At 61.5% G+C, this 19,231-nt stretch overlaps 1 protein-coding gene across 3 annotated transcripts in view; it reads left to right on the top strand.

The window, feature by feature from the left end:
* The window catches only part of hectd1 (HECT domain containing 1), a 65,646-nt gene that overhangs the window by 2,542 nt on the left and 43,873 nt on the right, over positions 1 to 19,231 (top strand). For all 3 annotated transcript variants that reach the window (XM_072464251.1, XM_072464253.1, XM_072464252.1), the window contains exons 2-9: positions 429 to 571; positions 6,914 to 7,060; positions 7,879 to 8,113; positions 9,787 to 10,014; positions 11,243 to 11,527; positions 12,233 to 12,503; positions 12,812 to 12,888; positions 12,993 to 13,091. In XM_072464251.1, the coding sequence (XP_072320352.1) occupies positions 6,921 to 7,060; positions 7,879 to 8,113; positions 9,787 to 10,014; positions 11,243 to 11,527; positions 12,233 to 12,503; positions 12,812 to 12,888; positions 12,993 to 13,091 (1,335 nt within the window). In that variant the 5' untranslated portion in view covers positions 429 to 571; positions 6,914 to 6,920. The remainder of the gene's footprint in view (positions 1 to 428; positions 572 to 6,913; positions 7,061 to 7,878; positions 8,114 to 9,786; positions 10,015 to 11,242; positions 11,528 to 12,232; positions 12,504 to 12,811; positions 12,889 to 12,992; positions 13,092 to 19,231) is intronic.

Here is a 19,231-nt window from a genome sequence, read left to right as displayed (position 1 = left end):
GATTTTTTTTTATCTCGTGGGTTTGTTTTGGGTCTTTTTCCGGGTCGTCTCTGATTGGCTGCAGCTGAACATATCTGAGCACGACACTTTGGTCACTTTGGTCACTTTGGTCACTTTGGTCACTTTGGTCGCCTCGTACGCGCTCGTCGTTACTATAGACTTTGAATGTAAAGTGGACGCTTCGCCCGCGGCGGTGCGGCTGTGGAGCGGCTGTGGAGCGGCTGTGGAGCGGCTGTGGAGCGGCTGTAGAACAGGGTCTGTTCTCATGTGAAGGCCGTCGATACAAGTTCCTCATTCGACCGTCTACAGCTCAAATCTTCTGTTAAAATAGGATGAAATGCTGCGTATCGTCATGGTGACGGGCCTCGTGAGGTGGTGACGTGCTCCAGGTGGATCTCTGATGGTGACTGTGGTCGTGTGTTTTGCAGGCGGGAAAACTACATGTCCCAGAATCCCCCGTGAGCCACTGTGCCTCCGCGCCGTCCCATTGGGTGGATGAATCCCATAAAGAGTCCGAATCCCGAGCTGTGATTGGGCGCTGAGCCAGACGCGGCAGCCAACGGGGAGCCAGGTGAGAGTCATGTGACCGAGGAGGTTTGGTGAGCCACAGAGTGAGCGTCACGTCTCCATGTGTGATCTTTGTAGCACTAATATCATGATCAAATATGATTCTTATTGTGACGAGATGATGATCAAACACTGTCGTTTAGTCTGGACCAAATGAACTCATGAAAACAAGACATTCAAACAGAAGTCCAAAAATAATCACTTTTCTGATGTTCATCTGTTTTAATGCTCTCCTCCTCCTCACCCGCTCTCCTCCTCCTCACCCGCTCTCCTCCTCCTCTCACCCGCTCTCCTCCTCCTCTCACCCGCTCTCCTCCTCCTCTCACCCGCTCTCCTCCTCCTCTCACCCGCTCTCCTCCTCTCACCCGCTCTCCTCCTCCTCACCCGCTCTCCTCCTCCTCTCACCCGCTCTCCTCCTCCTCTCACCCGCTCTCCTCCTCCTCTCACCCGCTCTCCTCCTCCTCTCACCCGCTCTCCTCCTCCTCACCCGCTCTCCTCCTCCTCTCACCCGCTCTCCTCCTCCTCACCCGCTCTCCTCCTCCTCTCACCCGCTCTCCTCCTCCTCTCACCCGCTCTCCTCCTCCTCTCACCCGCTCTCCTCCTCTCACCCGCTCTCCTCCTCTCACCCGCTCTCCTCCTCTCACCCGCTCTCCTCCTCTCACCCGCTCTCCTCCTCCTCTCACCCGCTCTCCTCCTCCTCCTCTCACCCGCTCTCCTCCTCCTCCTCTCACCCGCTCTCCTCCTCCTCCTCTCACCCGCTCTCCTCCTCCTCCTCTCACCCGCTCTCCTCCTCCTCCTCCTCTCACCCGCTCTCCTCCTCCTCCTCCTCTCACCCGCTCTCCTCCTCCTCCTCTTCTCACCCGCTCTCCTCCTCTCACCCGCTCTCCTCCTCCTCCTCCTCTCACCCGCTCTCCTCCTCCTCCTCTCACCCGCTCTCCTCCTCCTCCTCCTCTCACCCGCTCTCTCCTCCTCCTCCTCTCACCCGCTCTCCTCCTCCTCCTCCTCTCACCCGCTCTCCTCCTCCTCTCACCCGCTCTCCTCCTCCTCTCACCCGCTCTCCTCCTCCTCTCACCCGCTCTCCTCCTCCTCACCCGCTCTCCTCCTCCTCTCACCCGCTCTCCTCCTCCTCACCCGCTCTCCTCCTCCTCTCACCCGCTCTCCTCCTCCTCACCCGCTCTCCTCCTCCTCTCACCCGCTCTCCTCCTCCTCACCCGCTCTCCTCCTCCTCTCACCCGCTCTCCTCCTCCTCCTCCTCCTCTCACCCGCTCTCTCCTCCTCCTCCTCTCACCCGCTCTCCTCCTCCTCCTCTCACCCGCTCTCCTCCTCCTCCTCCTCTCACCCGCTCTCCTCCTCCTCCTCCTCTCACCCGCTCTCCTCCTCTCTCCTCTCACCCGCTCTCCTCCTCCTCTCACCCGCTCTCCTCCTCCTCTCACCCGCTCTCCTCCTCCTCTCACCCGCTCTCCTCCTCCTCACCCGCTCTCCTCCTCCTCTCACCCGCTCCTCCTCCTCACCCGCTCTCCTCCTCCTCTCACCCGCTCTCCTCCTCCTCCTCTCACCCGCTCTCCTCCTCACCCTCTCACCCGCTCTCCTCCTCACCCGTGCCCTCCTCCTCCTCACCCGCGCCCTCCTCCTCCTCTCACCCGCGCTCTCCTCCTCCTCCTCTCACCCGCTCTCCTCCTCCTCCTCTCACCCGCTCTCCTCCTCCTCCTCTCACCCGCTCTCCTCCTCCTCCTCCTCCTCCTCCTCCTCCTCCTCCTCCTCCTCTCACCTGCTCTCCTCCTCCTCCTTCTTCTTCTTCTCCTCCTCCTCCTCCTCCTCCTCCTCCTCCTCCTCCTCCTCCTCCTCCTCCTCCTCTCACCTGCTCTCCTCCTCCTCCTCCTTCTTCTCCTCCTCCTCCTCCTCCTCCTCCTCCTCCTCCTCCTCCTCCTCCTCCTCTCACCCGCTCTCCTCCTCCTCTCACCCGCTCTCCTCCTCCTCCTCCTCTCACCCGCTCTCCTCCTCCTCTCACCCGCTCTCCTCCTCCTCCTCCTCTCACCCGCTCTCCTCCTCCTCCTCCTCTCACCCGCTCTCTCCTCCTCCTCCTCTCACCCGCTCTCTCCTCCTCCTCCTCTCACCCGCTCTCTCCTCCTCCTCCTCTCACCCGCTCTCCTCCTCCTCCTCTCACCCGCTCTCCTCCTCCTCCTCTCACCCGCTCTCCTCCTCCTCTCACCCGCTCTCCTCCTCTCACCCGCTCTCCTCCTCCTCTCACCCGCTCTCCTCCTCCTCACCCGCTCTCCTCCTCCTCTCACCCGCTCTCCTCCTCCTCACCCGCTCTCCTCCTCCTCTCACCCGCTCTCCTCCTCCTCTCACCCGCTCTCCTCCTCCTCTCACCCGCTCTCCTCCTCCTCTCACCCGCTCTCCTCCTCCTCTCACCCGCTCTCCTCCTCCTCTCACCCGCTCTCCTCCTCCTCTCACCCGCTCTCCTCCTCCTCTCACCCGCTCTCCTCCTCCTCTCACCCGCTCTCCTCCTCCTCCTCTCACCCGCTCTCCTCCTCCTCCTCTCACCCGCTCTCCTCCTCCTCCTCCTCTCACCCGCTCTCCTCCTCCTCCTCCTCTCACCCGCTCTCCTCCTCCTCCTCCTCTCACCCGCTCTCCTCCTCCTCCTCCTCTCACCCGCTCTCCTCCTCCTCCTCCTCTCACCCGCTCTCCTCCTCCTCCTCCTCTCACCCGCTCTCCTCCTCCTCCTCCTCCTCTCACCCGCTCTCCTCCTCCTCCTCCTCTCACCCGCTCTCCTCCTCCTCCTCCTCTCACCCGCTCTCCTCCTCCTCCTCCTCTCACCCGCTCTCCTCCTCCTCCTCCTCTCACCCGCTCTCTCCTCCTCCTCCTCTCACCCGCTCTCCTCCTCCTCCTCTCACCCGCTCTCCTCCTCCTCCTCTCACCCGCTCTCCTCCTCCTCCTCTCACCCGCTCTCCTCCTCCTCCTCTCACCCGCTCTCCTCCTCCTCCTCTCACCCGCTCTCCTCCTCCTCCTCTCACCCGCTCTCCTCCTCCTCCTCTCCCCGCTCTCCTCCTCCTCCTCTCACCCGCTCTCTCCTCCTCCTCCTCTCACCCGCTCTCTCCTCCTCCTCCTCTCACCCGCTCTCTCCTCCTCCTCCTCTCACCCGCTCTCTCCTCCTCCTCCTCTCACCCGCTCTCCTCCTCCTCTCACCCGCTCTCCTCCTCCTCTCACCCGCTCTCCTCCTCCTCTCACCCGCTCTCCTCCTCCTCTCACCCGCTCTCCTCCTCCTCTCACCCGCTCTCCTCCTCCTCTCACCCGCTCTCCTCCTCCTCTCACCCGCTCTCCTCCTCCTCTCACCCGCTCTCCTCCTCCTCTCACCCGCTCTCCTCCTCCTCTCACCCGCTCTCCTCCTCCTCTCACCCGCTCTCCTCCTCCTCTCACCCGCTCTCCTCCTCCTCTCACCCGCTCTCCTCCTCCTCTCACCCGCTCTCCTCCTCCTCTCACCCGCTCTCCTCCTCCTCTCACCCGCTCTCCTCCTCCTCTCACCCGCTCTCCTCCTCCTCTCACCCGCTCTCCTCCTCCTCTCACCCGCTCTCCTCCTCCTCTCACCCGCTCTCCTCCTCCTCTCACCCGCTCTCTCCTCCTCCTCCTCTCACCCGCTCTCCTCCTCCTCTCACCCGCTCTCCTCCTCCTCTCACCCGCTCTCCTCCTCCTCCTCCTCTCACCCGCTCTCCTCCTCCTCCTCCTCTCACCCGCTCTCCTCCTCCTCCTCCTCTCACCCGCTCTCCTCCTCCTCCTCCTCTCACCCGCTCTCCTCCTCCTCCTCCTCTCACCCGCTCTCCTCCTCCTCTCACCCGCTCTCCTCCTCCTCTCACCCGCTCTCCTCCTCCTCTCACCCGCTCTCCTCCTCCTCTCACCCGCTCTCCTCCTCCTCTCACCCGCTCTCCTCCTCCTCTCACCCGCTCTCCTCCTCCTCTCACCCGCTCTCCTCCTCCTCTCACCCGCTCTCCTCCTCCTCCTCCTCTCACCCGCTCTCCTCCTCCTCCTCTCACCCGCTCTCCTCCTCCTCCTCTCACCCGCTCTCCTCCTCCTCCTCCTCTCACCCGCTCTCCTCCTCCTCCTCCTCTCACCCGCTCTCCTCCTCCTCCTCCTCTCACCCGCTCTCCTCCTCCTCCTCCTCTCACCCGCTCTCCTCCTCCTCCTCCTCTCACCCGCTCTCCTCCTCCTCCTCCTCTCACCCGCTCTCCTCCTCCTCCTCTCACCCGCTCTCTCCTCCTCCTCCTCTCACCCGCTCTCCTCCTCCTCCTCCTCCTCTCACCCGCTCTCCTCCTCCTCCTCCTCTCACCCGCTCTCCTCCTCCTCCTCCTCTCACCCGCTCTCCTCCTCCTCGCCTCCTCTCACCCGCTCTCTCCTCCTCCTCCTCTCACCTGCTCTCCTCCTCCTCCTCTCACCCGCTCTCCTCCTCCTCCTCCTCTCACCCGCTCTCCTCCTCCTCCTCCTCTCACCCGCTCTCCTCCCCTCCTCTCACCCGCTCTCCTCCTCCTCCTCTCACCCGCTCTCCTCCTCCTCCCCTCACCCGCTCTCCTCCTCCTCCTCTCACCCGCTCTCCTCCTCCTCTCACCCGCTCTCCTCCTCCTCCTCTCACCCGCTCTCCTCCTCCTCCTCTCACCCGCTCTCCTCCTCCTCCTCTCACCCGCTCTCCTCCTCTCACCCGCTCTCCTCCTCCTCCTCTCACCCGCTCTCCTCCTCCTCCTCTCACCCGCTCTCCTCCTCTCACCCGCTCTCCTCCTCCTCTCACCCGCTCTCCTCCTCCTCACCCGCTCTCCTCCTCCTCACCCGCTCTCCTCCTCCTCTCACCCGCTCTCCTCCTCCTCACCCGCTCTCCTCCTCCTCTCACCCGCTCTCCTCCTCCTCTCACCCGCTCTCCTCCTCCTCTCACCCGCTCTCCTCCTCTCACCCGCTCTCCTCCTCTCACCCGCTCTCCTCCTCTCACCCGCTCTCCTCCTCTCACCCGCTCTCCTCCTCTCACCCGCTCTCCTCCTCCTCTCACCCGCTCTCCTCCTCCTCTCACCCGCTCTCCTCCTCCTCTCACCCGCTCTCCTCCTCCTCTCACCCGCTCTCCTCCTCCTCTCACCCGCTCTCCTCCTCCTCTCACCCGCTCTCCTCCTCCTCCTCTCACCCGCTCTCCTCCTCCTCCTCTCACCCGCTCTCCTCCTCCTCCTCTCACCCGCTCTCTCCTCCTCCTCCTCTCACCCGCTCTCTCCTCCTCCTCCTCTCACCCGCTCTCTCCTCCTCCTCCTCTCACCCGCTCTCTCCTCCTCCTCCTCTCACCCGCTCTCTCCTCCTCCTCCTCTCACCCGCTCTCTCCTCCTCCTCCTCTCACCCGCTCTCTCCTCCTCCTCCTCTCACCCGCTCTCCTCCTCCTCCTCTCACCCGCTCTCCTCCTCCTCCTCTCACCCGCTCTCCTCCTCCTCCTCTCACCCGCTCTCCTCCTCCTCCTCTCACCCGCTCTCCTCCTCCTCCTCTCACCCGCTCTCCTCCTCCTCCTCTCACCCGCTCTCCTCCTCCTCCTCCTCTCACCCGCTCTCTCCTCCTCCTCCTCTCACCCGCTCTCTCCTCCTCCTCCTCTCACCCGCTCTCCTCCTCCTCCTCCTCTCACCCGCTCTCCTCCTCCTCCTCCTCTCACCCGCTCTCCTCCTCCTCCTCCTCTCACCCGCTCTCTCCTCCTCCTCCTCTCACCCGCTCTCCTCCTCCTCCTCCTCTCACCCGCTCTCCTCCTCCTCCTCCTCTCACCCGCTCTCCTCCTCCTCCTCCTCTCACCCGCTCTCCTCCTCCTCCTCCTCTCACCCGCTCTCCTCCTCCTCCTCCTCTCACCCGCTCTCCTCCTCCTCCTCCTCCTCTCACCCGCTCTCCTCCTCCTCCTCCTCCTCTCACCCGCTCTCCTCCTCCTCCTCTCACCCGCTCTCCTCCTCACCCTCTCACCCGCTCTCCTCCTCACCCGCGCCCTCCTCCTCCTCCTCCTCCTCCTCCTCCTCCTCCTCCTCCTCTCACCCGCTCTCCTCCTCTCTCCTCCTCTCCTCCTCTCTCCTCCTCCTCTCCTCCTCCTCTCCTCTCCTCCTCTCTCCTCCTCCTCTCCTCCTCCTCTCCTCTCCTCCTCTCTCCTCCTCCCCCTCTCTCCTCTTCTTTCCTCCTCTCCTCTCCTCCTCTTCTCCTCTCTCCCCCTCTCTCCTCTTCTTTCCTCCTCTCTCCTCCTCCTCCTCCTCCTCCTCTCTCCTCCTCCTCTCTCCTCTTCTTTCCTCCTCCTCCTCTCTCCTCTTCTTTCCTCCTCCTCCTCTTCTCCTCTCCTCCTCTCACCTCCTCTCCGTGTCAGAGGCAGGATGGCGGACGTGGACCCGGACACGCTGCTGGAGTGGCTGCAGATGGGACAGGGGGACGAGCGGGACATGCAGCTCATTGCTCTGGAGCAGCTCTGCATGTTACTGCTCATGTCCGACAACGTGGACCGCTGCTTCGAGACGTAAGACACGCAGCATTTCAGGAGCGTTACACCTGTGTGAGGCGCTGAAGACGTGGAGCGGATCTGAGACAAAACGGGATTAAATAGTGTGAAAACAACAGGGCTGCAGTTTATCCTTGTTTTACATTAGTCTGACTGAAATAAGCCCTGAACATATTTGGTTTAACACAACTGAACTTATTGTGTCATATCTCAAAAGTATAAATATGGGAGTACTTCAGAGGTATTGCATAGTGCAGTCAGGGAGGTGCAGTCAGGGAGGTGCAGTCAGGGAGGTGCAGTCAGGGAGGTGCAGTCAGGGAGGTGCAGTCAGGGAGGTGCAGCTCTTAAACCATCTGCAGTTTGTGTTCAGCCTCAGCGTCTGATGCAGTGGCGTGGTTTGTCCACCGTGTGGCGTTAACGGAATGTGAACAGGAATAACAAGAACACATGTGGGTGTCATGCCTCATGTGTCCAGCAGGGGGCCATGTAGACACAGATCCAGTTGTTTCATCTGGACTCGAGTCATTGTCAATCTGAGAATGCCTCTGCAGATCCAGAGGAAACGACTGAATCTTTTTCCACAATAAAATATGAACAAAATATCATGTTTTTTCTGCATAAAAAACTGCTGTTTAGAACTGTACAAACATCTCCTCCTCCTCCTCCTCCTCCTCCCCCTGCCTCTCCTCCTCATGTCTCTCCTCCTCCTCCTCCTCCCCCTGCCTCTCCTCCTCCTCCTCCCCCTGCCTCTCCTCCTCATGTCTCTCCTCCTCCTCCTCCCCCTGCCTCTCCTCCTCCTCCTCCCCCTGCCTCTCCTCCTCATGTCTCTCCTCCAGATGTCCTCCTCGCACCTTCCTGCCCGCGCTCTGTAAGATCTTCCTGGACGAGAGCGCTCCAGACAACGTGCTGGAGGTCACTGCTCGGGCCATCACGTATTACCTGGACGTGTCGGCCGAGTGCACCAGGAGGATCGTGGGAGTGGAAGGAGCCATCAAAGCTCTGTGCAACCGGCTGGTGGTGGTGGAGCTGAACAACCGCACCAGCCGAGACCTGGCCGAGCAATGCGTCAAGGTACGGAGGCTGCAAGAGCGAGGGTGGAGGTTCAGGAGCGAGGGTGGAGGTTCAGGAGCGAGGGTGGCGGCTTCAGGAGCGAGGGTGGCGGCTTCAGGAGCGAGGGTGGCGGCTCAGGAGCGAGGGTGGAGGTTCAGGAGCGAGGGTGGAGGTTCAGGAGCGAGGGTGGAGGTTCAGGAGCGAGGGTGGAGGTTCAGGAGCGAGGGTGGAGGTTCAGGAGCGAGGGTGGCGGCTTCAGGAGCGAGGGTGGCGGCTTCAGGAGCGAGGGTGGCGGCTTCAGGAGCGAGGGTGGCGGCTCAGGAGCGAGGGTGGAGGTTCAGGAGCGAGGGTGGAGGTTCAGGAGCGAGGGTGGAGGCTTCAGGAGCGAGGGTGGCGGCTTCAGGAGCGAGGGTGGCGGCTCAGGAGCGAGGGTGGAGGCTCAGGAGCGAGGGTGGAGGCTCAGGAGCGAGGGTGGAGGTTCAGGAGCGAGGGTGGAGGTTCAGGAGCGAGGGTGGAGGTTCAGGAGCGAGGGTGGAGGTTCAGGAGCGAGGGTGGAGGTTCAGGAGCGAGGGTGGAGGCTTCAGGAGCGAGGGTGGAGGCTTCAGGAGCGAGGGTGGAGGCTTCAGGAGCGAGGGTGGCGGCTTCAGGAGCGAGGGTGGCGGCTCAGGAGCGAGGGTGGCGGCTCAGGAGCGAGGGTGGCGGCTCAGGAGCGAGGGTGGAGGCTCAGGAGCGAGGGTGGAGGCTCAGGAGCGAGGGTGGAGGCTCAGGAGCGAGGGTGGAGGTTCAGGAGCGAGGGTGGAGGTTCAGGAGCGAGGGTGGAGGTTCAGGAGCGAGGGTGGAGGTTCAGGAGCGAGGGTGGCGGCTTCAGGAGCGAGGGTGGAGGCTCAGGAGCGAGGGTGGAGGCTCAGGAGCGAGGGTGGAGGCTCAGGAGCGAGGGTGGAGGTTCAGGAGCGAGGGTGGAGGTTCAGGAGCGAGGGTGGAGGTTCAGGAGCGAGGGTGGAGGTTCAGGAGCGAGGGTGGCGGCTTCAGGAGCGAGGGTGGAGGTTCAGGAGCGAGGGTGGCGGCTTCAGGAGCGAGGGTGGAGGCTTCAGGAGCGAGGGTGGAGGCTTCAGGAGCGAGGGTGGAGGCTCAGGAGCGAGGGTGGAGGCTCAGGAGCGAGGGTGGAGGCTCAGGAGCGAGGGTGGAGGCTCAGGAGCGAGGGTGGAGGCTCAGGAGCGAGGGTGGAGGCTTCAGGAGCGAGGGTGGCGGCTTCAGGAGCGAGGGTGGAGGCTCAGGAGCGAGGGTGGAGGCTTCAGGAGCGAGGGTGGCGGCTTCAGGAGCGAGGGTGGAGGTTCAGGAGCGAGGGTGGAGGTTCAGGAGCGAGGGTGGAGGCTTCAGGAGCGAGGGTGGCGGCTTCAGGAGCGAGGGTGGAGGTTCAGGAGCGAGGGTGGAGGCTTCAGGAGCGAGGGTGGAGGCTTCAGGAGCGAGGGTGGCGGCTTCAGGAGCGAGGGTGGAGGCTTCAGGAGCGAGGGTGGAGGCTTCAGGAGCGAGGGTGGAGGCTTCAGGAGCGAGGGTGGAGCCTCTCGGGGGCCCAGAGACTTGAGACAAACGGTTCATCAGTTCTGGTTCTCTTCTGACCCTCCTCCCTCTCCTCCTCTTCTCTCCTCCTCCTCCTCCTCCTCCTCCTCCTCCTCCTCCTCCTCCTCCTCCGTCAGGTGCTGGAGCTGATCTGCACTCGGGAGTCGGGGGCCGTGTTTGAAGCTGGAGGACTGAACTGCGTCCTCAGCTTCATCCGGGACAGTGGACACCTGGTCCACAAGGACACGCTGCACTCGGCCATGGCCGTCGTGTCTCGTCTCTGCAGCAAAATGGAACCTCAGGACTCTTCACTGGAGACGTGTGTGGAGAGTCTGTCCAGCCTGCTCAAGCACGAGGACCACCAGGTAACTGACCACCGGGCAACTGACCACCGGGCAACTGACCACCGGGCAACTGACCACCAGCTAACTCTGACCACCGGCTAACTGACCACCGGGCAACTGACCACCAGCTAACTCTGACCACCGGCTAACTCTGACCACCGGGTAACTGACCACCGGGCAACTGACCACTGGGCAACTGACCACCGGGCAACTGACCACCAGCTAACTCTGACCACCGGCTAACTGACCACCGGGTAACTGACCACCGGGCAACTGACCACCAGCTAACTCTGACCACCGGCTAACTCTGACCACCGGGTAACTGACCACCGGGCAACTGACCACCAGCTAACTCTGACCACCGGCTAACTCTGACCACCGGGTAACTGACCACCGGGTAACTGACCACCGGGCAACTGACCATTGGGCAACTGACCACCAGCTAACTCTGACCACCGGCTAACTCTGACCACCGGGTAACTGACCACCGGGCAACTGACCACCAGCTAACTCTGACCACCGGCTAACTCTGACCACCGGGTAACTGACCACCGGGCAACTGACCACCGGGCAACTGACCACCAGGTAACTGACCACCAGGTAACTGACCACCGGGCAACTGACCACCAGGTAACTGACCACCAGGTAACTGACCACCGGGCAACTGACCACCAGCTAACTCTGACCACCGGCTAACTCTGACCACCGGGTAACTGACCACCGGGTAACTGACCACCGGGTAACTAACCACCGGGCAACTGACCATTGGGCAACTGACCACCAGCTAACTCTGACCTCCGGGTAACTGACCTCCGGGTAACTGACCTCCGGGTAACTGACCTCCGGGTAACTGACCTCCTGGTAACTCTGACCAGGACCACCGGGTAACCGGGTAACTCTGACCTCTGGGTAACTGACCTCCGGGTAACTGACCTCCGGGTAACTCTGACCTCCGGGTAACTGACCTCCGGGTAACTCTGACCTCCGGGTAACTGACCTCCGGGTAACTGACCTCCGGGTAACTGACCTCCTGGTAACTCTGACCAGGACCACCGGGTAACCGGGTAACTCTGACCTCTGGGTAACTGACCTCCGGGTAACTGACCTCCGGGTAACTCTGACCTCCGGGTAACTGACCTCCGAGTAACTCTGACCTCCTGGTAACTCTGACCAGGACCACCGGGTAACCGGGTAACTCTGACCACCGGGTAATTGAGGTTTCCTAAAGTCTGGTTCCCGTGTCCCTCAGGTTTCGGACGGAGCCCTGCGCTGCTTCGCCTCGCTCGCTGACCGCTTCACTCGCCGCGGCGTGGACCCGGCTCCTCTGGCCAAACACGGCCTGTCGGAGGAGCTGTTGTCCAGGATGGCGGCGGCAGGAGGCGGAGCTCCCTCCGGCCCCAACTCGGCGTGTAAACCGGGCCGGGCGTCCACGGGGGCCACGCCCTCGGCTCCAGACTCTAAACTCAGTAACCAAGTGTCCACCATCGTGAGCCTGCTGTCCACGCTGTGCAGAGGGTCACCACTGGTCACTCATGTACGTGCAGCTTCACGTGCTGAACGTGCTGAACGCTCAAAGCAGTGACGTAGATCCATCCATCGCAAGTTTGAGCCTAAATTGGGTCGTCAATTCCTTTTTCTTCTGCTCCTCCTCCTCTTCCCTCCTTCCCCCTCTCTGTCCTCCTCTCCCTCTCTCCTCCCTCCTTCTCTCCTCCCTCCCCCTCTCCTCCCTCCCCCTCTCTCCTCTCTCTTCCGTCCTCTCTCCTCCCTCCCCCTCTCTCCTCCCTCTCTCCTCTCTCCTCCCTCTCTCCTCTCTCCTCCCTCTCTCCTCCCTCCCCCTCTCTCCTCCCTCTCTCCTCTCTCCTCCCTCTCTCCTCCCTCCCCCTCTCTCCTCCCTCTCTCCTCTCTCCTCCCTCTCTCCTCTCTCCTCCCTCTCTCCTCCCTCCCCCTCTCTCCTCCCTCTCTCCTCTCTCCTCCCTCTCTCCTCTCTCCTCCCTCTCTCCTCCCTCCCCCTCTCTCCTCCCTCTCTCCTCTCTCCTCCCTCTCTCCTCTCTCCTCCCTCTCTCCTCCCTCCCCCTCTCTCCTCCCTCTCTCCTCTCTCCTCCCTCTCTCCTCTCTCCTCCCTCTCTCCTCCGTCCTCTCTCCTCTCTCCTCCCTCCTCTCCTCCCCCTCTCTCCTCCCTCTCTCCTCTCTCCTCCCTCTCTCCTCCCCCTCCCCCCCTCTCTCTCCTCCTCCCCCTCAGGACCTGCTGCGCTCCGCCCTGCCTGACTCCATGGAGGCGGCCCTTGGAGGGGACGAGCGTTGCGTCCTGGACACCATGCGCCTGGTGGACCTGCTGCTGGTGCTTCTGTTCGAGGGCCGGAAGGCGCTGCCCAAGTCCACGGCCGGGTCCACGGGCCGCATCCCGGGCCTGAGGAGGCTGGACTCGTCTGGAGAGCGATCGCACCGGCAACTCATCGACTGCATCAGGAGCAAAGACACGGACGCGCTCATCGACGCCATCGACACTGGAGGTGAGACACTTCAGACACGTCCATGTGGGGACATCTGCAAAGGACAATGGGACATACAATAAAGACTTATCAAAATTAAGATATGACTAAATCGTGGCAAATTTAGTCTTGCATTAAAAATATTATAATTATATATATTTTTGTCAACATGGCCCAAACCTCATTGGGCAATAAGACTCATGAACCTCTAACGAGAATGAACCGTACGACTCATATTTATGACATTTATGACATTTATGACATTTATGATATTTATGATATTTATGAGCATAAATGTGCAGGTCAGTCATGTGTTTCTTCTGTCTCAGCGTTTGAGGTCAACTTCATGGACGACGTGGGTCAAACGCTGTTGAACTGGGCCTCAGCTTTCGGAACACAGGAGATGGTAAATATCTGTTTCATCCTGTCACTGCGGCTGTGTTGGTGACGTTTCAGTGACGTTTCAGTGACGTTTCAGTGACGTTTCAGTGACTATATGTCTGACTTCAGGTGGAGTTTCTGTGTGAGCGTGGAGCTGACGTGAACAGAGGGCAGAGGTCCTCGTCTCTGCACTACGCTGCCTGCTTTGGACGACCACAAGTGGCAAAGGTAACAGGCTTCAGCCTCAGCCTCAGCTTCAGGCCTCAGCTTCAGCTTCAGGCCTCAGCTTCAGCTTCAGGCCTCAGCTTCAGCTTCAGGCCTCAGCTTCAGGACTCAGCTTCAGCTTCAGGCCTCAGCTTCAGGACTCAGCTTCAGGCCTCAGCTTCAGGCCTCAGCTACAGGACTCAGCTTCAGGCCTCAGCTTCAGCTTCAGGCCTCAGCTTCAGGACTCAGCTTCAGGCCTCAGCTTCAGGACTCAGCTTCAGGCCTCAGCTTCAGGACTCAGCTTCAGCTTCAGGCCTCAGCTTCAGGCCTCAGCTTCAGGCCTCAGCTTCAGGCTTCAGGCCTCAGCTTCAGGCCTCAGCTTCAGGCCTCAGCTTCAGGCTTCAGGCCTCAGCTTCAGGCCTCAGCTTCAGGCCTCAGCTTCAGGCCTCAGCTTCAGGCCTCAGCTTCAGGCCTCAGCCTCAGCTTAAGCCTCAGCTTCAGGCCTCAGCTTCAGGCCTCAGCTTCAGCTTCAGCCTCAGCTTCAGGCCTCAGCTTCAGCTTCAGCCTCAGCTTCAGGCCTCAGCTTCAGGCCTCAGCTTCAGCCTCAGCTTCAGGCCTCAGCTTCAGGCCTCAGCTTCAGGCCTCAGCTTCAGCCTCAGCTTCAGGCCTCAGCTACAGGACTCAGCTTCAGGCCTCAGCTTCAGCTTCAGGCCTCAGCTTCAGGACTCAGCTTCAGCTTCAGGCCTCAGCTTCAGGCCTCAGCTTCAGCTTCAGGCCTCAGCTTCAGGCCTCAGCTTCAGCTTCAGGCCTCAGCTTCAGGCCTCAGCTTCAGCTTCAGGCCTCAGCTTCAGGACTCAGCTTCAGCTTCAGGCCTCAGCTTCAGGCCTCAGCTTCAGCTTCAGGACTCAGCTTCAGGACTCAGCTTCAGCTTCAGGCCTCAGCTTCAGGACTCAGCTTCAGCTTCAGGCCTCAGCTTCAGGCCTCAGCTTCAGGCCTCGGCTTCAGGCCTCAGCTTCAGGCCTCAGCTTCAGGCTTCAGGCCTCAGCTTCAGGCCTCAGCTTCAGGCCTCAGCTTCAGGACTCAGCTTCAGCTTCAGGCCTCAGCTTCAGGACTCAGCTTCAGCTTCAGGCCTCAGCTTCAGGACTCAGCTTCAGGCCTCAGCTTCAGGCCTCAGCTTCAGGCCTCAGCTTCAGGCCTCAGCTTCAGGCTTCAGGCCTCAGCTTCAGGCCTCAGCTTCAGGCCTCAGCTTCAGGCCTCAGCTTCAGGCCTCAGCTTCAGGCCTCAGCTTCAGGCTTCAGGCCTCAGCTTCAGGCCTCAGCTTCAGGCCTCAGCTTCAGGCCTCAGCTTCAGGCCTCAGCTTCAGGCCTCAGCCTCAGCTTAAGCCTCAGCTTCAGGCCTCAGCTTCAGGCCTCAGCTTCAGCTTCAGCCTCAGCTTCAGGCCTCAGCTTCAGCCTCAGCTTCAGGCCTCAGCTTCAGGCCTCAGCTTCAGGCCTCAGCTTCAGGCCTCAGCTTCAGCCTCAGCTTCAGGCCTCAGCTACAGGACTCAGCTTCAGGCCTCAGCTTCAGCTTCAGGCCTCAGCTTCAGGACTCAGCTTCAGCTTCAGGCCTCAGCTTCAGGCCTCAGCTTCAGCTTCAGGCCTCAGCTTCAGGCCTCAGCTTCAGCTTCAGGCCTCAGCTTCAGGCCTCAGCTTCAGCTTCAGGCCTCAGCTTCAGGACTCAGCTTCAGCTTCAGGCCTCAGCTTCAGGCCTCAGCTTCAGCTTCAGGACTCAGCTTCAGGACTCAGCTTCAGCTTCAGGCCTCAGCTTCAGGACTCAGCTTCAGCTTCAGGCCTCAGCTTCAGGCCTCAGCTTCAGGCCTCAGCTTCAGGCCTCGGCTTCAGGCCTCAGCTTCAGGCCTCAGCTTCAGGCTTCAGGCCTCAGCTTCAGGCCTCAGCTTCAGGCCTCAGCTTCAGGACTCAGCTTCAGGACTCAGCTTCAGCTTCAGGCCTCAGCTTCAGGACTCAGCTTCAGCTTCAGGCCTCAGCTTCAGGACTCAGCTTCAGGCCTCAGCTTCAGGCTTCAGGCCTCAGCTTCAGGCCTCAGCTTCAGGCCTCAGCTTCAGGCCTCAGCTTCAGGCTTCAGGCCTCAGCTTCAGGCCTCAGCTTCAGGCCTCAGCTTCAGGCCTCAGCTTCAGCCTCAGCTTCAGGCCTCAGCTACAGGACTCAGCTTCAGGCCTCAGCTTCAGCTTCAGGCCTCAGCTTCAGGACTCAGCTTCAGCTTCAGGCCTCAGCTTCAGGACTCAGCTTCAGCTTCAGGCCTCAGCTTCAGGCCTCAGCTTCAGGCCTCGGCTTCAGGCCTCAGCTTCAGGCCTCAGCTTCAGGCTTCAGGCCTCAGCTTCAGGCCTCAGCTTCAGGCCTCAGCTTCAGGCCTCAGCCTCAGCTTAAGCCTCAGCTTCAGGCCTCAGCCTCAGCTTCAGGCCTCAGCTTCAGGCCTCAGCTTCAGGCCTCAGCTTCAGCCCTCAGCTTCAGCTTCAGCCTCAGCTTCAGGCCTCAGCTTCAGCCTCAGCTTCAGGCCTCAGCTTCAGCCTCAGCTTCAGGCCTCAGCCTCAGCTTCAGCTTCAGGCCTCAGCTTCAGGCCTCAGCTTCAGCCTCAGCTTCAGGCCTCAGCCTCAGCTTCAGCCTCACCTTCAGGCCTCAGCTTCAGGCCTCAGCCTCAGCTTCAGCTTCAGGCCTCAGCTTCAGGCCTCAGCTTCAGGCCTCAGCTTCAGCCTCAGCTTCAGGCCTCAGCTTCAGCCTCAGCTTCAGGCCTCAGCTTCAGGCCTCACCTTCAGGCATCAGCCCTCAGCTTCAGCCCTCAGCTTCAGGCCTCACCTTCAGGCATCAGCCCTCAGCTTCAGCCCTCAGCCTCAGCTTCAGGCCTCAGCTTCAGCTTCAGGCCTCAGCTTCAGGCCTCAGCTTCAGGCCTCAGCTTCAGGCCTCGGCCTCAGCTTCAGGCCTCAGCTTCAGGCCTCAGCTTCAGGCCTCAGCTTCAGCTTCAGGCCTCAGCTTCAGGCCTCAGCTTCAGGCCTCAGCTTCAGGCCTCAGCTTCAGGCTTCAGGCCTCAGCTTCAGGCCTCAGCTTCAGGCCTCAGCTTCAGGCCTCAGCTTCAGGCCTCAGCTTCAGGCCTCAGCTTCAGGCTTCAGGCCTCAGCTTCAGGCCTCAGCTTCAGGCTTCAGGCCTCAGCTTCAGGCCTCAGCTTCAGGCCTCAGCTTCAGGCCTCAGCTTCAGGCCTCAGCTTCAGGCTTCAGCTTCAGGCCTCAGCTTCAGGCCTCAGCTTCAGGCCTCAGCTTCAGGACTCAGCTTCAGGCCTCAGCTTCAGGCCTCAGCTTCAGGCTTCAGCCTCGGCTTCAGGCCTCAGCTTCAGGCTTCAGCTTCAGGCCTCAGCTTCAGGCCTCAGCTTCAGGCTTCAGGCCTCAGCTTCAGGCCTCAGCTTCAGGCTTCAGGCCTCAGCTTCAGGCTTCAGCTTCAGGCCTCAGCTTCAGGCCTCAGCTTCAGGCCTCAGCTTCAGGCTTCAGGCCTCAGCTTCAGGCCTCAGCTTCAGGCCTCAGCTTCAGGCCTCAGCTTCAGGCCTCAGCTTCAGGACTCAGCTTCAGGACTCAGCTTCAGGCTTCAGCCTCGGCTTCAGGCCTCAGCTTCAGGCCTCAGATTCAGGCCTCAGATTCAGGCCTCAGGCCTCAGCTTCAGCTTCAGCCTCAGCTTCAGGCCTCAGCCTCAGCTTCAGCCTCAGCTTCAGCCTCAGCTTCAGGCTTCAGGCCTCAGCTTCAGGCCTCAGCCCTCAGCTTCAGCCCTCAGCTTCAGCCCTCAGCTTCAGGCCTCAGCTTCAGCTTCAGGCCTCAGCTTCAGGCCTCAGCTTCAGGCCTCAGCTTCAGGCCTCAGCTTCAGGCCTCAGCTTCAGGCCTCAGCTTCAGCTTCAGGCCTCAGCTTCAGGCCTCAGCTTCAGGCCTCAGCTTCAGGCCTCAGCTTCAGGCCTCAGCTTCAGGCCTCAGCCTCAGGCTTCAGCTTCAGGCCTCAGCTTCAGGCCTCAGCTTCAGCTTCAGGCCTCAGCTTCAGGCCTCAGCTTCAGCTTCAGGCCTCAGCTTCAGGCCTCAGCTTCAGGCCTCAGCTTCAGGCCTCAGCTTCAGCCTCAGCTTCAGGCCTCAGCTTCAGGCCTCAGCCTCAGCCTCAGCTTCAGGCCTCAGCTTCAGGCCTCAGCCTCAGCTTCAGGCCTCAGCCTCAGCTTCAGGCCTCTGCTTCAGGCCTCAGCCTCAGCTTCAGGCCTCAGCTTCAGGCCTCAGCTTCAGGCCTCAGCTTCAGGCCTCAGCCTCAGCTTCAGGCCTCAGCCTCAGCTTCAGGCCTCAGCTTCAGGCCTCAGCTTCAGGCCTCAGCTTCAGGCTTCAGGCCTCAGCTTCAGGCCTCAGCTTCAGGCCTCAGCTTCAGGCTTCAGGCCTCAGCTTCAGGCCTCAGCTTCAGGCCTCAGCTTCAGCCTCAGCTTCAGCTTCAGCTTCAGGCCTCAGCTTCAGCCTCAGCTTCAGGCCTCAGCTTCAGCTTCAGGCCTCAGCTTCAGCCTCAGCTTCAGGCCTCAGCCTCAGCTTCAGGCCTCAGCCTCAGCTTCAGGCCTCAGCTTCAGGCCTCAGCCTCAGCTTCAGGCCTCAGCCTCAGCTTCAGGCCTCAGCTTCAGGCCTCACCTTCAGGCATCAGCCCTCAGCTTCAGCCCTCAGCTTCAGGCCTCACCTTCAGGCATCAGCCCTCAGCTTCAGCCCTCAGCTTCAGGCCTCACCTTCAGGCATCAGCCCTCAGCTTAAGCCCTCAGCTTCAGCCCTCAGCTTCAGGCCTCAGCTTCAGGCCTCAGCTTCAGGCCTCAGCTTCAGGCCTCAGCTTCAGGCCTCAGCTTCAGGCCTCAGCCTCAGCTTCAGGCCTCAGCCTCAGCTTCAGGCCTCAGCTTCAGGCCTCAGCTTCAGGCCCCAGCTTCAGGCCCCAGCTTCAGGCCTCAGCCTCAGCTTCAGGCCTAGGCCTCAGCTTCAGGCCTCAGGCCTCAGCTTCAGGCCTCAGCTTCAGGCTTCAGGCCTCAGCTTCAGGCTTCAGCTTCAGGCCTCGGCTTCAGGCCTCAGCTTCAGGCCTCGGCTTCAGGCCTCAGCTTCAGGCCTCGGCTTCAGGCTTCAGGCCTCAGCTTCAGGCTTCAGGCCTCAGCTTCAGGCCTCAGCTTCAGGCCTCGGCTTCAGGCCTCAGCTTCAGGCCTCAGCTTCAGGACTCAGCTTCAGGACTCAGCTTCAGGCCTCAGCTTCAGGCTTCAGCTTCAGGACTCAGCTTCAGGACTCAGCTTCAGGCTTCAGGCCTCAGCTTCAGGCTTCAGGCCTCAGCTTCAGGCCTCAGCTTCAGGACTCAGCTTCAGGCCTCAGCTTCAGGCCTCAGCTTCAGACTTTAGGCCTCAGCTTCAGGCCTCAGCTTCAGGCCTCAGCTTCAGGCCTCAGCTTCAGGCCTCAGCTTCAGGCCTCAGCTTCAGCCTCAGCTTCAGGCCTCAGCTTCAGGACTCAGCTTCAGGCCTCAGCTTCAGCCTCAGCTTCAGGACTCAGCTTCAGGACTCAGCTTCAGGCCTCAGCTTCAGGCTTCAGCCTCGGCTTCAGGCCTCGGCTTCAGGCCTCAGCTTCAGGCTTCAGCCTCGGCTTCAGGCCTCAGCCTCAGCTTCAGGCCTCAGCTTCAGGCCTCACCTTCAGGCATCAGCCCTCAGCTTCAGCCCTCAGCTTCAGGCCTCACCTTCAGGCATCAGCCCTCAGCTTCAGCCCTCAGCTTCAGGCCTCACCTTCAGGCATCAGCCCTCAGCTTCAGGCCTCAGCCTCAGCTTCAGGCCTCAGCTTCAGGCCTCAGCTTCAGGCCTCAGCTTCAGGCCTCAGCTTCAGCTTCAAGCTTCAGCTTCAGGCCTCAGCTTCAGGCCTCAGCTTCAGGCCTAGGCCTCAGCTTCAGGCCTAGGCCTCAGCTTCAGGCCTCAGCTTCAGGCTTCAGGCCTCAGCTTCAGGCCTCAGCTTCAGGCTTCAGGCCTCAGCTTCAGGCTTCAGGCCTCAGCTTCAGGCCTCAGCTTCAGGCCTCAGCTTCAGGCCTCAGCTTCAGGCCTCAGCTTCAGGACTCAGCTTCAGGCCTCAGCTTCAGCCTCAGCTTCAGGACTCAGCTTCAGGA

Source organism: Eucyclogobius newberryi, unplaced genomic scaffold (genome assembly GCF_026437365.1).
Source record: "Eucyclogobius newberryi isolate DKJ021-1_F unplaced genomic scaffold, fEucNew1.0.hap1 SCAF_42, whole genome shotgun sequence".
NCBI classification, from domain to species: Eukaryota; Metazoa; Chordata; class Actinopteri; order Gobiiformes; family Gobiidae; genus Eucyclogobius; species Eucyclogobius newberryi.
This window is presented reverse-complemented; position numbering and strand designations above follow the sequence as displayed.